General features: G+C 36.0%; 1 protein-coding gene across 2 annotated transcripts in view; it reads left to right on the top strand.

Annotated features, from left to right (window-relative positions):
• Positions 1-16,589, top strand: part of TBCK (TBC1 domain containing kinase) — a 174,089-nt gene that overhangs the window by 143,319 nt on the left and 14,181 nt on the right. For both annotated transcript variants that reach the window (XM_090266382.1, XM_090266383.1), the window contains exon 24: positions 4,040-4,199. In XM_090266382.1, the coding sequence (XP_090122508.1) occupies positions 4,040-4,199 (160 nt within the window). The remainder of the gene's footprint in view (positions 1-4,039; positions 4,200-16,589) is intronic.

The raw sequence follows: 16,589 nt of genomic DNA, 5'->3' as shown, positions 1-16,589 counted from the left end.
CCCTTTGGGTCAGCACCTATGCTGGAGAAAATCCAGAGAAATATTTTTTGTTGCCGTTGCTTCCCCTTATACTGTGTACTGATAAGTAGCGGTGCCACTGGCTGGGAAGGCCAGGAGGCATTTAACATACGTGCCACTGACACAAGTTATTCTAGGTCTGGCACAATTCTGAAACTTATTTCCTTGGCAGATATGTAAGATGTTTCTAAGCACTGTATTCAGCACCGTAAGAGTTTCATAGATGAGATAAAAGCAGATCCTATAAGTGGTTTTAAGTCTTGATGGAAGTCATGTACATTAGTGTGTTTTATACAAGGTCAAGATGCTATCATGAGAGATATACAGATACTGTGGGAAGAGAAACTTTTATAGAGAAAACACTTAGAGGATGAATAGTATTTGAACACTCAAAAGTATGAAGAAAAGGCATTTAAGCAGAGAAAACTATAGGAGCTAGGTAGAACATACACTAGAAACAGTATGTGATTCTGTTTGGTTGGAATTGAAGTAGTTGGGTCCACATTTATGAGAGCTAAACTGAGAAATTTGGGCATTGTCTTATAGGCTGCCACCGAAGGTTGTTCAACAGGGATGTGATCATCAGAACTTTGTTTTTAATTTTGTAATGCAGTAAAATGGATTTCCAAGGGAAAAGATGAGATCTGGAGAAAACAGAAACTGCTCCAACGGTCTAAACTCAAGGCAGTGAGTATCTGCCACAGGCAAAGGGTAATGGAGATAGAGAAATAGGAGGAGGATTAGTGCAGTAGAATGTTAGATGTTGCCAGTGATGAGATGTCAAAAATGAAGCTTTAGACTCATTTGGTAAATGATATGCCATTCAGAGAAAGCAGCAATGGATTTAACAAGGAAAAAATAATGATGTCTGAAGATATAATTTTGACATCAATTAATGCTATTTAGTTACATTATGTAAGAGGAAACCATGGGTTTAACCCCATATTCCCTTGTGGCTATTGATATTCTCAAGTTTAGTCTTCACTTTGAACTGGCTTTATTTTACTATTTCTAATTAGTTAACATAGCAAACAAACAAGTTAACATAAAGTTGTGATACCTTCACAAGTGGTCTGGTGAAATGCTGGAATGCTTTGTATATAGAAGTATAAAATCAGTAAGTGTGGCACACAATAAAAATGCTGTATTCTTTAGGGATTTAGAAAAACATGAGATTGTTTCTAGCATCAAATCTTGAGCCATCAAATATTTTAAAGGAATTTTAAAATCTTTTTGTAAAGTAAAGAAACTTTCTAGACTATGAACATTTATCTATGTAATTTACCTATACAATATGCCTATGTTATTCTTAGAACTGCTATTCTGTCTGCTTGACTAAAGAATGGTTTAGGAATACAGGTTTCATATTTCAGAAACCTAGAAAAGAATGTACATCATCCTTATCTATTAATACTGTTCTAATAATCCAACTTTTGTCAAAAAAATTTGAAGTATTTTTTTATCTATTTGCACATTGGGCTAGCAGATTTTGTTTAATGTGAAAATTTATCTTTATTATAAGCACATACACTTGAATGCTTTTGGTAATATCTGCCAAGTGGAATGTTGAGCTGAGTAGTATGTGTTTGGGGTGGAAAACCACTTACTGCAACAGGGTAAGGTCTCCAGCTACCAGAGAAAAATGTTTCCTAGCTTATATCACAGAGTGCTATCAGGGCACTAAATAGCTCTATTCAAACACCTGACCAGATGACTGCTATAATAACTAGATGCTTTTATAGCTGCTTTTATTTCATAGTCAACAAATTTCTAATATGTGGCTAAACAAATTGCATATAGAAGACACTCAGATGTTACTTCAGCTCATAAAGCTTAATCTAGTCTGAGCATTGTATTTTGTCTTTACTTCTGATTGGCTCAGCCTACATCAGCCATCCCTTCACTCTCTCCCTCCCTAGGGCGCTCTCGGTCATGATTGTGGCAGGATGGTCTGACACAAACATGACAGCCGGGACTCACCTTCATCAGCTGAGGCCCTTTCAGCAAGAAATCAGGGGCATAGGGGACAGACAACCCAAACATGTGTGTTATAGTGTTTGGCCAAGATAGAAAATGTTCACAGTTGATGAGCTGTTTAATAAACAGAAATTCTCTGGCAACTGATTCAGAAGGGCAGATGTATGTATTTGCTGAATGTATTTGAATTCTTAGGTTGGTTCTTTGTGGTAACAAGAATTTTCATTTTCAGGTGCGTTCTTACTGGAAATAAAAGTACTATCAGAGTAATTATATGCTGAGAACAAAGTCATTACTGGTCATTAAAACTGTAGTTAAGAATACTGAATAATTGTAAATGTTTGAGACATTAGTGCTGATGAAATCCAAAGTAATCTGCCCATGATCATAAATTGTGTCCATTCTAGAAGACTCTTAACTAAACAAGGTACACTGAATGCTAATGTTTCTTCTATCTCTCTTTTCATTTTCAGAACTTTTCATAGTCTTTTATTAATGCCAAATTATTTTCTTTAAAGAAAAAATGAGGACGAATCAGCTAACTAAAAAATTTTAAGAGTAAAGTATATGGTCGCTCTGTACAAATATTCTTGAGAATAGGAGCGTCATATTTCTCCTGTCTCCATTTCATTTATCCCTTTACCTAATTAACTTTTATTGATTCTTCAAATTTTAACTCAGCCGTCACTTACTTTGTCAGTTAAAACCTCCTCTGTCCTCCCCAAATGGTTATATGTTATCAAAGTACCATATATATCTCCTTGACAGCAGTTTTTACAGTTGTTATTATGTTTATTTGAATAGTTATTTGATGAAAAATAAAATTTAAGAATGTCTTCCTTTGTAGACTCTTATGAATAAGAATCTTTTTAACTGTGTTTTTTAATTGTACTTTTTAATTACTTAGAATGGTGTGTGTGTGTGTGTGTGTGTGTGTGTATTTAAGATCTTAAGATATTTCTAAATATTTTAAGGTAATATATGCTTTTCATTCCAAAATTAAAAGTTATAGTCAATGAAACCATCAGAACCCTTTTAAAGTGCAAGTATAATAAACATCACTCCCTTTAGAGACCATAAAATTAAAAAGAGTGGAAATGTCAGGTAAGTTTACTTGAGAAATAAACCCCAACAACAGAAGTTTTCTCAGTCAATGTTGATGACCTTTAACAGTTCTAAATAGTCTCCTTTAGTAATTGCTTGCCCAAAGTAGATAGGCTTTTGCAGTATCAAATTATATCTGAGAATATTTGCTTAGCTATATTACTTTCAGAGCTTTAAAGTAATCATAGTATTAGTAATGCGCTTAAAGGCATGGGTACTGTGCAGCCCACGCGATTGCGCTTGGTTTGCTGCACCCTGACCACTCTCACAGGGCTTCATTTAATCAGCAAATGCTTTACATCTTTGGCCAGTCGCCTTTCTTTCTATGTTTCCATTACAATTTCACATTTAACTTTTTTTTTCTTTACAGGTGCCTTATTTCATTTAGATAAAATTATCATGCAAGCATGGAAGATGTTCAGAACTGTCAGAAGTTCAGAAATAAAACCAATGAATCACCAAAGTAGTACTGTAATTAGTAAAAGTTTATTGTGCACACACCAAAGAGACAATTTACAAACCAAGAGCAGTCAAATCAAAATATCAAATAAGGCTCAGAGGCATATTGTTATAAAGCACCTTATACCGTGTGGAGGCAGTGACTGTTTATTGGTCACAGGATTCAAATTTTCTTAAATGAACGGAAATTGGTTAGTGCTTACCGCTTATCAATTTTGGCAAACAATTTAAGTGTCAGTTACGTTTTTCAGAGGCATAAGCAAGAAGTGACCCAGGTCAAGTTAGCTTCGCTTGTCTTGGAAAATAAGCTAAATTAAGCTTTACTTGTATGACTAAACCAGTTTTATGTGCTAAGGGAATTTCCAAGTCTGTTTCTGTTTGTGTTTGATTTTAGTGGTACTATCTTCTGGGAATCAATTATCTCTCTCTCACACTCAAGTCTGCACACAAATAAATGTTTTCCTTAAACTTTCTCTCTCAGTTTTATCCGGGGTCACATTTCAGGAAGCATCAACATTCCATTCAATGCTGCATTCACTGCAGAAGGAGAGCTTACCCAGGGACCTTACACGGCTATGCTCCAGAGCTTCAAAGGGAAGGTCATTGTCATTGTGGGGAATCTGGCAAAGCATACAGCAGAGGTAAGTGTACTCAGAAATGTCATGTGCAAGTTATTTACCTGCCTACTATAAGAGATTGTCTAAAAGTTTATTTCTTCAGGAGTTGGTCACATACCAAATGAACTTTCAAGATCTACCTATATGCCTTTTTTTTAATATTGTATTGATTATGCTATTACAGTTCTCCCAATTTTCCCGCTTTGCCCCCCTCCACTCGGTAACCCCCTTCCCTCCAGCAGTCCCCTCCTTTAGTTCATGTCCATGGATCATTTATATAAGTTCTTTGGCTTCTCTCTTTAACATCCCCCTGTTTTGTACCTACCAATTATACTTCTTCTTCCCTGCACCTTTTTCCCCATTCCCCCCCTTCCCCCTCCCCAGCTGATAACCCTGCATATGATCTCCATACCTATGATTCTGGTCCTGTTCTGTTTGTTTGCTCAGTTTGTTTTTGTTTTTATATTTTTAGATTCTGTTGTTGATAGTTGTGAGTTTGTTGTCATTTTAATGTTCATAGTTTTAATCTTTTTTTCTTAAATAAGTACCTTTAGCATTTAATGCAGTAATGGCTTGGTAATGATGAACTCCTTTAGCTTTACCTTGTCTGGGAAGCACTTTAACTGCACTTCCATTCTAAATCATAGCTTTGAGTAATCTTGGTTGTAGGTCCTTGCTTTTCATCATTTTGAATACTTCTTGCCAGCCCTTTCATGCCTGCAAAGTTTCTTTTGAAAAATCAGCTGATAGTCTTATGGGAAGTCTCTTGTAGGTAACTCTCTGGTTTCTCTTGCTGCTTTTCAGATTCTCTCTTTATCTTTAACCTTTGGCATTTTAATTATGATGTGTCTTGGTGTGGTCCTCTTTGGGTCTATTTTGTTTGAGACTCTCTGTACTTCCTGGACTTCTATGTCTATTTCCTTTGCCAATTTAAGGAATTTTTCTTTCATTATTTTCTCATGTAAGTTTTCATTTTCTTGTTCTTCCTCTTCTTCCTTCTGGCATCCCTGTGATTCAGATGTTAGCACTTTTGGAGATATTGCAGAATCTTCATATACTCCTCATTTTTTTTTTTTTGAATTATTGTTTTTTCTTTCTGTTCTGATTGAATGTTTATTTCTTCCTTACATTCCAAATTGTTTATTTGAATCCTGGCTTCCTTCCTTCACTGTTGGTTTCCTGTAGCTTTTTCTTTATTTCACTTAGTGTAACCTTCATTCATTCCCTTATGTTTTTGCCATACTCAGTGAGTTCTCTGAGCAGCCTAATCACCAGTGTTTTGAACTCTGCATCAGATAGGTTGGCTATCTCCATTTTGTTCATTTCTTTTTCTGGGGTTTGTTCTGTTCTTTCATTTGGGCCATATTTCTTTGTCTCCTCAATATGGCAGCCTCCCTGTGTTTGTTTCTGTGTATTAGGTGGAGCTTCTTTGACTCTCAGTGTATCTGTTAAGTTGTATATGGGGTAGAACCTTAGGTATTCACCAGGGGAGGGCTACCTGCTTCACTGCTTTGTGGTTCTATGTAGGGGGCAGGGGTCAAAGAAGAGACAATGCCACTGACTGGCTTCTGGAGGTTTTCCTGGCACTTTCCCCTTTTCCAGTCACTTCACCCACCCATATGCGACTGGTGCCCTTCTATACAGATCACCTGGTGGTGATTTCCAGAGTGGGTGGGTTGCATATGTTCTAAGTTTGTGCAGGCCCTTTAAATGGAATCTCCTGAGAAACTAGTTTCTTCTTCCACACCAAACCCCACTGGTTTTTATAGCCAGAAGTCATGAGGCTTTATCTTCCCAGTGCTGGAACCCTGGACTGTGTGGTCTGGCCTGTGGCTGGGAGCACTCACTACCAAGGTATTTCTCCTGAATTTTATCTACCACACATGAATGTGGGACCACCCATTCCACAGCTGCCACCACTACCTTTCTGCGCTGTGCCCCCACGTCCTCTCTGCCCCTCCTACCTGTCAGGATGAATGCAGCTTCTTTAAATGCTTGGTGTTCAGACTTCCATACAGTTCAATTTTCTGGCAGTCTGGTTGATTTTTGTTTTCAAGTTAGTTGTAATTCTTCTTGTGTTTGCAAGAGGAGGCAAAGCACGTCTACCTACACCTCCATCTTGACCGGAAGTCCCAAAATCTACCTATATTCCTACATAGGAGAGTGTGTCTGCCTTTTCCCAGTAAAAGGATTCAAGCTTTCTTCCTCAGTGTTTCTTCCTGCAGCAGCAGGTTCAATAGTAAGCTTAGAAAGATCCAAATGATAGACTAATAGCCTAAGGTGTTCTTAAAAAAAAAAAAAACCTGCTTTCTGAAATTGCAAAGAAGTAGCTTCAGTTATTTTCATTGGAAAAAAACATAACTGTTTGATTAGAGATTCTGAAAGTCATGATGGAATTTGTTGGATTTTGGGGTTCAGTTTACTATAGGCTCAAAGCTTTTTATGATAGAGAATTCAGTAAGGATACCAAACATTCAGATAAGAGGAGTACATAAAACAATAAAATGACTTTGCTCTCCTCTGGCTATGTTCTAAGCAAATTGAAAAATAAAGAATATGAAAGTCAAAAATATCCCCTTTATTTTTTAATTAAATATATTGAGTGACATTGGTTAATAAAACTATATGGGTTTCATGTGTACAGTTCTATAATACATGTTCTCTTGTGGTAGTAAAGAGTAAAGTGGGTCAAACATATGGTAACAGAAGGTTTGACTTTGGGTGGTGATCCAAAAAAGACTTCACTTTTTATAAAAGACAAGTTGGAGAATATAGTTTAGTAGGAGAGCCAAATGGGCCTGCTCACAAAGCCACCAGAATCAGAGGGCATATCTAAATGTAGGCAACATTGAACCAGGACAGGCTCTTTTTCTAAAAAGAGAAAGAATCTGCTCCTGAGAAAGGAGCAGAGGTAGTTTTTTTCCCTGCAGGCAGCTTATTCCCAAGATAAAGAAGGGCAGTACTGAGCAATCCCAGATTTACCAATCAAATCACTTCACCTCCTAGGGCAGAGTAAACAGAGGGACAAAAAGGAAGATTAGTAATATACTTAGAAAAATTTCCTCCTCCAAGAATTTAACAGTGAAAATGCAATATTCCCCTCTAATATGTACATTCCTTTATATCTGTATAGAGAGAATAATCCAGAAGTATGATCACTAGAAATGTAGTCAGGTGAGAGCTTTTATACTTTAGGTCATAGACCATTTTTATCTCACAAGTACAGGGCTAATGGTACCACTGGCTTTTCACAATAAATAAAGGTCATCCTTGATGATAAAGTTTCATTGACTATTAGTTATAACTTACAAATCTCTCACTTCTCTTTTATATAACTATATCTAGTGTCTGACAGGGAATGATCTAAATACATTTATTTCAGAAAAAGTCAGTACAGTTAATGACTAATGTGCAATTTTAAGTATGTGAGAACATCTTAGAATTAAATCCATGGTACCTTAAATCATTTTGATGTAATTTGTTAAATAATAATTTTATTTTTCAGTATTATTATTTGCACATATGTGAGTTTTAAGTTCTATATTACATATGATGATAATATAAAAATTCTCGAGTTTGGAAGTAAATCAGCAAAATAGTAGAGTAGGCAGCTCTGATATTTCCTTCCTCTACAGAAACATCAAAAACAAGTAGAAACTCTTATTGAATAAAGTTGCAAAAGCAGGCATCCTTGTCTTCTTCCTGACCTCAGGGGAAAAGCTTTCCGTCTTTCACCATTGAGTATTGTTAGTTGGATTTTTTCATTATAGCTTTTGTCATGTTGAGTAAAATTTTTTTTAATCTACTTTGTTTATTAAATGTTTTGATCAGGGAGTGATGCTGAATTTTGTCAAATGCCTTTTTATTGCTTCAATTGAGATGATTATAAGTTTTGTTCCCTTTTTTATATGAATGTGGTGTATTATACTGATTTATTTTCATGTTTAACTACCCTTGCATTCCTAGTTTAAATTCTACTTAGTCATGGTCTATAATACTTTAATATGCTCCTAAATTTAGATTGCTAGTATTTTGTTGAGGATTTTTACATCAATATTCATCAGGAATATTTGTTTGTAGTTTTCTTATGTCTGTATCTGGCTTTGGTATAAGAATAATGCTAGCCTGATAGCATGGGTTAGGAAGTGTTCCCTTCTCTTCAGTTTGTTGGAAGAGTCTCAAAAGGATCAGTAGTAATTCTAGTCAGAGCAATTAGGCATGAAAAAGTAAAAGGTATCAAATTGGAATGTATGTTAATTTTCCAGGACTGCGGTAAAAGGTAACCCAACCTGGTGGCTTAAAACAACAGAACTTTATTTTCTCATAGTTGTGGAGGCTGTGAGTCTAAAGTCAAGGCATCAGCAGGACCGTGCTCCCTCTGTGACTCTGGGTAAAATCTTTCCTAAGCTGTTCCCAGCTTCTGGTGGTAGCCAACAATCCTTATCAGCCACAAAGTGAGAGAAAATATTTGTAAATTATATATCTAATAATTATTTGATATCAGAATGCAAAGTCAACACACAAAGATCAGTTATATATCTACTCATTTACAATTCCAACAGCTCAACAACAGAAAGACAAATTTGTAAATGGGAAAATCTTTAAACATTTTAGAGATTTCTCTGAAGGTATACAAATGACCAAAAAGCACATGAAAAGATACCTAACATCATTTATCAGTAGGGAAATGCAGATCAAAACCACAGTGTTACACCCAAGTGTTGACAAGGACATGGAGAAATTAGACTGCCCTCCATCCCTGTGCATGGCTAAGGGGGATGTAAAATAATGCAGCTTCTGTGGAAAATTGTTTAACAGTTTGGCAATTCCTTCAAAATGCAAGCATAAATTATCATATGCCATCAATTTCACTCTTAGGTAAATACCCAAAAGAACTGAAAACAAGAACTCAGATACTTGTCCGCCATTGTTCATAGCAGCATTATTTATAATAGTCAAAAGGTGGGAACAACCTAAGTCTATCAACAGATGAATGAATAAACAAAATGTGGTATATACATACAATATACAGGGTGGATAAAAAGTAGGTTTAAGTTGTTAGTATGTGAAACAGAGTTTATTCTTGTATTATTTATTAAGTATTGCATTATTTTCAATACAAACAACTGTTCCACACTATTCTGATTAGGTCTCAACTTTTTCTCCTATGCATATTTTTTTAATGCAAAAGCAAACAAACAGAAAAACTAATTTTTGAACAAGTAGCAGCTTTTCTTCTAAGTTAAACTAAGTGCATTGCAGCTGGCAGCTGGCAGACCCCTACTTTAAGAAGACTGAGAAAGCCAGAGTTGAATGCCATGGAAGGAAGCAGAGGTGCTGGTTCAAATCAGTGCAGTTACCAATTATCTTTGTAAATGTGTGTTAGGATTTTCATGTCAGACTCATATTTGGTCTTGGGAATTTTTTGTTTGCAAACAGTAGGCCCTGATTGTAAGTTTTTCTGGTTTTACATCTTCTGTGAAGAACTGATAAAAGAGCTAGACTGAAAATCCAGTATATGAAAATATTAAATAAAATAGAGTATAACTCAAAAGAAAAAGCTCTCAATATTGAATTTAACAAGGAGCAAAATATCACTGAACAACTGCAAAAAGGAATGAATTAACCACTTGTCTGGTATATGACACTATTAAATCACCCATTTGACATACAAGTTAGGACCAGAGTGTCTTTTATAATAGAAATGTGGAGGAATTACAATGGTCAGATGTATTGAATATATTGTATAAAATCGCATAGAAAACATAACAGATCTGAGAAATACTGCTAATTCATGTACATGAATAACTATAATCAAAAGATATATGACACCGTTTTAATTATGTTTTCATTAACTGTTTCCTGTAATTACAACCAATTAACAATTTATTGCTCTGAAATGGTTTCTTTAGAATTACCACTTCATAGAGCTTTTATATTTAGCCTAGCTTCCACATTAAATATATCAGAAGACCTTTGGAATCTGCCATTTCTTATAGAGAAGAAACATTGTTTTTTCCCCAAGAGGGCAAAAAAGGAGGACTACAAAGATATTAGTTTAATTAAGGTCCCATGTAGATTTTTCTCTGTGCCAGCGTTAAATCCTAGTAAAGGTCACGCGCCAGTTAGTCTTTAATTTGCCTTACCCAACAGGTTAAAGTAAAGCAGTGAGCTATTTAATACTCAAGCATATCCAGATATTTTGTGAACAGGATATGTCAGTATCAAGGAAAATCAGATCATCCCAAGTGTGGAACCCTAATTCTGAAAGGTGTACTATTGCTGCAAGGGTGGATCACATTTTGTGCTGATCCTTGCTGCTGCATGGCCAAGGTTCATTTGACAAGGCAAACAAATATAGACTGCATCTGCTGATAGGGTTGATGGAAGTAGGAAGACCTGTGTATCAAAACAAGGGTAAAGTCAATTCAAGCTTTGAGTCACATTTTAAATGGAAAACATGGTAAGGTCTTACTCTTGTCTCACTGCAGACAATCATCTTTTTAAAACACACATGAGAAACTGCATCTGTGATTGCTGAACTGGCATTAGATTTTCCAGGCATAGATCCTACATGCCAGTATGATATATACAGAAAGCCCCATGAAAGATTTCTCTTACAAAACTGAAATGTGCTGAATTAATCTCAGAGAGCAAGTATATAAATCTGAGAAGACAATAACTAGTCAGATCAATGGGGGAGGCAGGCATACTCTACTTCCCATATCATGGATTAAATTAACCCACAGGAAGGGGTTTCTTGAGCAGATTACTCAGATTTAAAGGGAATTTTGATTTTTAACATTAATTAAATATTTTGTTGGGTGAAATGTGTGGTTTGTTTTTCATACTCATAACAACTTGTTACTTACACTACCAACCTAAGGTCAAAGTCTCATATATCTCAGCTTGGCAAAACATCACGAATCCACCTCTTTCCTAGAAATAAATTATAATATTTAGCAAGAATAATGATTTAACATAGCAAGCTTTAATGTCTTAATTGGGTTATTTTTTCTCACCTATAGGATCCATGTCTAAAGCTAGTGGCAGATCTCAGACTGAAAAATAGTCAACAATACAAACCAGAACAGAATGAAACTCCAGTTAGTGTTTCTCTACCTTTACTGAGTCCTTAAGAAAAACTGTAAACATCATATAGCTGTGTTAGCCACTGAAGCTCATGAGACTTTAAATATAATTGCTCTCTATCTAAGATGATATTTTGTGGTTATCTGACCACTAAGATTTCTTCCATGCCAGTGTATCACATTCAATCGGTTATCTCAGAAAAAAATTTGAAGGAATCTTGGAATTTTACTGTGTCTTGTCAGTCCTTTGGAAAATATTAGGAACAGCTCATTTTACCCTTAAAATGTTACATTCTTGGCATTAAATCAGTACTTTTTTGTCATCAAAAGAAATATTTCTCTGAGAACATAAAAGCCAATGGCAAATAATAAATCATGTGTGCTGTTACTTCCCTTTAAAACAAAACGAAGCTAACCCCCTCCCCCAAAATAGAAAAGAACAAAACATATATTTCTGATTAACATTTGATTCAGAAACCTAGACAGGAGAAAATTTTTATGGAGAATCTGTAACTTAACAGTGAGTGCCTGATTCTTTTTACGCGTGGCATGTAAGGATTAAATTTAAAATGTGGTATCATGTTAAACTGAAAATAATCAGATTTATAATAAGTAAAGCATGCCATTGAAGCTATTTTTAAGAATAAGATAATAGTCCAATTGTGTTCATGTACACCCCCCAGAGACCAAGGTTATTTGCTGTTTGGATTGGGGGTTGGAAGTTGTTTGCACTGCAGTAATATGAGGCTTCCACCCCCTCGCCTCACCCCATTACTTCCTGACTCCCTAACCCAGCCAAGCCAAGTTCTATGATATCGTGATGATCACTGATAGCCATTACCTTATGCCAGTCCCTTTCTCTCTCTCTAGCCCTGTCTCCTTCCTCTCTTTGCTCAAGCTCTTCCTCTAGCCTTTGGTCTCAGGCATGGGACCTGCTATGTGCTCAAAGGGGACCAAATGACTCTGAAAACACTTTAAACCAGTCAAGTGTGTGTGTTGTCTCTACGGTAAACTTCTCTGGCTCCAGATAGTATCTGCCTAGTTCTTCAGATTAATATGATACTTTTAAGCCACTTTGTGTGAGATCTTTTACCTGTCAGAAAATGTATTAGGCCTCTTTTAGCATTTTGATAAAGAATGCGAAGTCAGTCTCCTTTTTGAGTTCCAAATATGCGAGGAATTCTTTCTCCATCTTGTTAGACCTATAAGCACTGGCTATGGTTAAACTTGGCTTTCTTCCTGGCTTTTTCTTGTCTTCTTGTCAGCAAGTGTTTTGGTCTGTGGGTTTATGTCTGATTATAAGGAAACATTTTACATATTTATGCAACTTGAGCACAGGAGACATCATATGAGGCTTACAGTAAAATTCTCTTGTATAACTCTGTTTGTTAAGTGATGGAGGATAACTTACTTTAAAAGACCCATAAACTGAAAGAAAATCTGTCCCATAGAGTCCCTAGTCTCATAGTTTTTCAAAAGTTATGTGAAGTAATAAGGTAGGAGCTGCAGTAAAGGGAACTTTAAAATACCTATCCAGACTTTGGTTGTCTGGTTTTTAACATGTTTACTAAATGTGTTTTGTGTACAAGCAGTTTTTTAAAAGACAGGGGGAGTTTGTTTCCAATTTCCTGGAAAAACCGCCAAGTCATCATCTGAATCTCATACTGGCTGGCACCTATATTCGTGACCTATCATAGGATAAAAGTTATTTTGTCTCATTATGTGTTATTCTACATACCCACTCTGCCCTCCACAGCCCACCATTTAATTAATTACTCCTTACCACAGGAATGTTTGTGGCTGAATGAAAACTAACCATAGTCGCCCTCCCACTTGACCTTACAGAGGTTGGAACCTGGCTGTGATCCATCACAGCCATAAATGTTTTGAATCTAAATCTTTATTGTATACATTCTTTTCAGAGCATAGTATACTGTGGAATATGACTAGTAGATTGGACAAGGTATGCGTTTACTGTTCTGTTGTCTAGTGTAAATAGAAGTTAATGAATGATTATTGCTGAAATTCTAGTCCCAAATGTCACAGATCAAAGGAAAATGTACAAAAAGCTCTTTAGATCTCCTGATACATGATGATATTAAATGATGCAATTTTATCAGAAGAGGCTTATCTTCTAATATGAGCCAGTATACTTTTTTCATTAGGATAAGAACTATTTTCAAACAAATTTTAGGTCATATCTAAAAATGTGTTCTCTTATTTTTATTTTTTAATGTGAGCTTAAAAAAAGTTCCAGGTAGCCATTCCTGAGAGGACTGTTTGACAGTATAACCTAACCCTAATCTGTAAATCTACAGGAAGATTCCAGTTGCCATATGCATAAACACTAGGTCACAATAAACCATCATAAATTTTAAAATTAATTGAATTAGTTTAAAGGAAAACTTTTTAACCTACAGTTCATCATGAGTTTTAGAAGGTCTTTGAACTAATTGAAATTATATATATAGTATTGTGCGTATTTGCCTTTTTTTGAGAGAGAATAGATCTATAGCTTTCACCTGCCAAAAACATATGTGATCCAGTAAATGATAAGCGTCACTAATATAAATTACTGTTCCATTATAAAGAGTTCACATGAACACTGATTTCTCTAAATTGGAGACACGTCTGCCTTTTAAGTCTGAATCTATACAATTGTAAGGTATAAACAGTTCTCCTATAAAAGAGGAAGAAGAAAGGAAAGGAGGAAACTAGTTTATAATAGTTACTCTGACTCAAGCACTTAAACAAGTGCTATCTAATTTAATCCTCCCAAAAATGCTTCAAGTGTACCATTCAAGTGTATTATTATTACACACTTAGCAGGTGTAGAAACTAAGCCCAAAAAGCTAAGTGACTTACCCAGGATCCCACAGCTAATCAGTGATAGAACCCTGATTCAAACCTATGCTAACTACAGAGTTCCTACACTTCCCTCCATAGCACCTGAATTGTTGGATTCAAATAGTGAATTATCTCACCTTCTTGACTAATGGCAACAAATTATATGGAAAATTATTGTTTGTCTCCACACTGTTAATTAGGCCTGAAATTCTCTCATCCTCTCTACCCAGTTGTCTTCATTCAAGTCACTTATATGACATGCCTATCTGCAGCTTTACATTGTCCCTGCCTGCAGTCCCCTTCCTTCTTCCAGTTGTCCCCCACACCAGACTGAACTTTTTGAAATGTAAATCTAATCATTGTCAAAATGCCTCTGTGAAGTCCCATTGCCTTCAAAATAAAATTCAAGCCCTAATCTTGGTTTATAGGGCTCTTCAGGATCCAGACTCCGCTTTGTTTTCCAGACTCATCCTTCACTGCTTCTCTCACCCTCTTAGATTCCAGCCATAATTAGCTACTTATAATTCCCTATATATTGTCTTTTTATAATTCTCTCTATTTGGAGCATTCTTCCCACTTCCGTTCAACTGGGTAACTCCCATTTGTCTTGAAAGGCTGTTTCTATAACATTTCTTCATGGAACTCTTTCTTAACTCCTCAAGTTTGGAACTAAGTACCTTCCCAGGAGCTCATAGAAAATGTTTTACTTACTCTTATAATGTCATTGGGACTGCTACCATATGTAAAGTTTCTGTGTACATTACATAAAATTCCATCCTCCCTTTAGGAGCACACAGCACCGTGTAAGGGCACAAAGCTTGGAGAAAGGATGGGCTACATTTCATGCTCCACTTACCCCTTTCCCAGGTTCCCTCATACAAAGTGCAGTTTGCACAGCCATAATGATGGTTCTGTGTAGCATTTATCAAATGGCATTGTAAATGCTGTTCCCTCATCTGCATCTCTGGCTAAATTCCAAGCTCACTAAGGACAGGGGTTAGATTGTATTTATTGTTGTATACCCAGACCCAAGCATGGGGCCTTTCAAATAGTAAGCAGTTAATGACTAAGTTAATAAATAAACATATGGAAAATAGCAGTTTACTGTCAACAGTGCATTTGCAGAAATTGGTAAAAAGAGAAAGGCAAAAGAAAAAATATTAATATCAACTACTAGATTAATTCAAGACACCGAACATTCAGTGCCTAGATGATGGAAAGTGTTATGAGGTAACAGATTTGAGAAGGACAGTCCCTTGCCCTCATAAAACTTTCAGTCTAATTAGTAAGACATGTATACAACTGATTAAAACTCAAGGAGAATGTGGCACGTGCTATATTAAATTATAAAGTTCTAGAAAATCCTTGAGAAGGAAGACATTTCTTACAGTTAAATGAGGGATTCCTAAAGCTTCACAGAGAAGGTGATGCCAGACCTACACCGTGAATCGTGGGTAGAATTTCAGTAAAGAGAAGTGTTAGGAGAAGGACCCCAGTGAGGAGGGAGCATTCCAGGCCCAGGAAACAACGCATGCCGATGGGAAAGCGAGGGCTTCTCTGAAAAGCATTTTAACTGTAGATAAGGGTATTTCCAGGAAGGTGGAGAGTTTGGTTTTAGAGGCCTTGCATGTTATGTTAAGTACTTTACATTTTAGCAGTGGGGAGCTATTAAATGTTTTTTAAGAAGGAAAGTGACACAATCAGCAGTATTTTATAAAGTCACTTGGAAAACTATTTGTGAAGTGTTTTCTCTTTCTTTTGCCCTCTATCCCAGCAAAACAGAAAATTTAAAACACCAAGAACTAGAAACTAGTATAAGAATTTCATACTCCCTATATTTCCAGTCTATTTCAATGTCAGATTCTTCCCAGGTTATATCTTTATGTTGACCTTCTGTCACAGCTTGACATTTCCCACTCTCTAAATAGTTCCTAAGCCCCCAGTGTTAGCAAACTCAGGTGGCATTAGGGAACAGAGGACAGAGGGGTTTCGTCTGAGGCTGATAACCAAAGCTTTTCAACTTTCAAAAGGATATTAGGGAAATGGCCTCCCTGCTTTATTATGTGATTCAAAGCATCTAATCTTATCCTGTCACTGTCTTCCCTCACCTCATTTAACACTAATGGACAACTTTCTCATTAATCATTAATTTAAGTATAAATAATTGTATGTATTTATATAAGGAATAAGCAAGTATAATTCTAAAATAAAGAATTTCTTTTGTCCTCAAATGCAAAGAAACTTTAGACCTAATACTGTCAAAATATTTGATGATATTTGAAGGTTTCTTACTGAAACTTTCAGTAAGAGCTTTTAGGTACTAAATATTGTTCTTACTGACTGTAGATAAGCAAGCTATTCCTTGGAAGGGAGCCATAGGCCTTGACTCACCTGGCTTAAGGGCAGTAAACATAAGAAGGAGACAGAATCTTTATACAACAGTGACTATGGCCTTGGGATTTCCTGAGAGTTTTTT

The sequence above is a fragment of the Furipterus horrens genome, unplaced genomic scaffold (assembly GCF_987537825.1).
Source record: "Furipterus horrens unplaced genomic scaffold, mFurHor1.1.pri manual_scaffold_2, whole genome shotgun sequence".
Taxonomy (NCBI): Eukaryota; Metazoa; Chordata; class Mammalia; order Chiroptera; family Furipteridae; genus Furipterus; species Furipterus horrens.
Note: the sequence above shows the minus strand (reverse complement) of the source record. Positions and strands in the feature narration are given on the sequence as shown.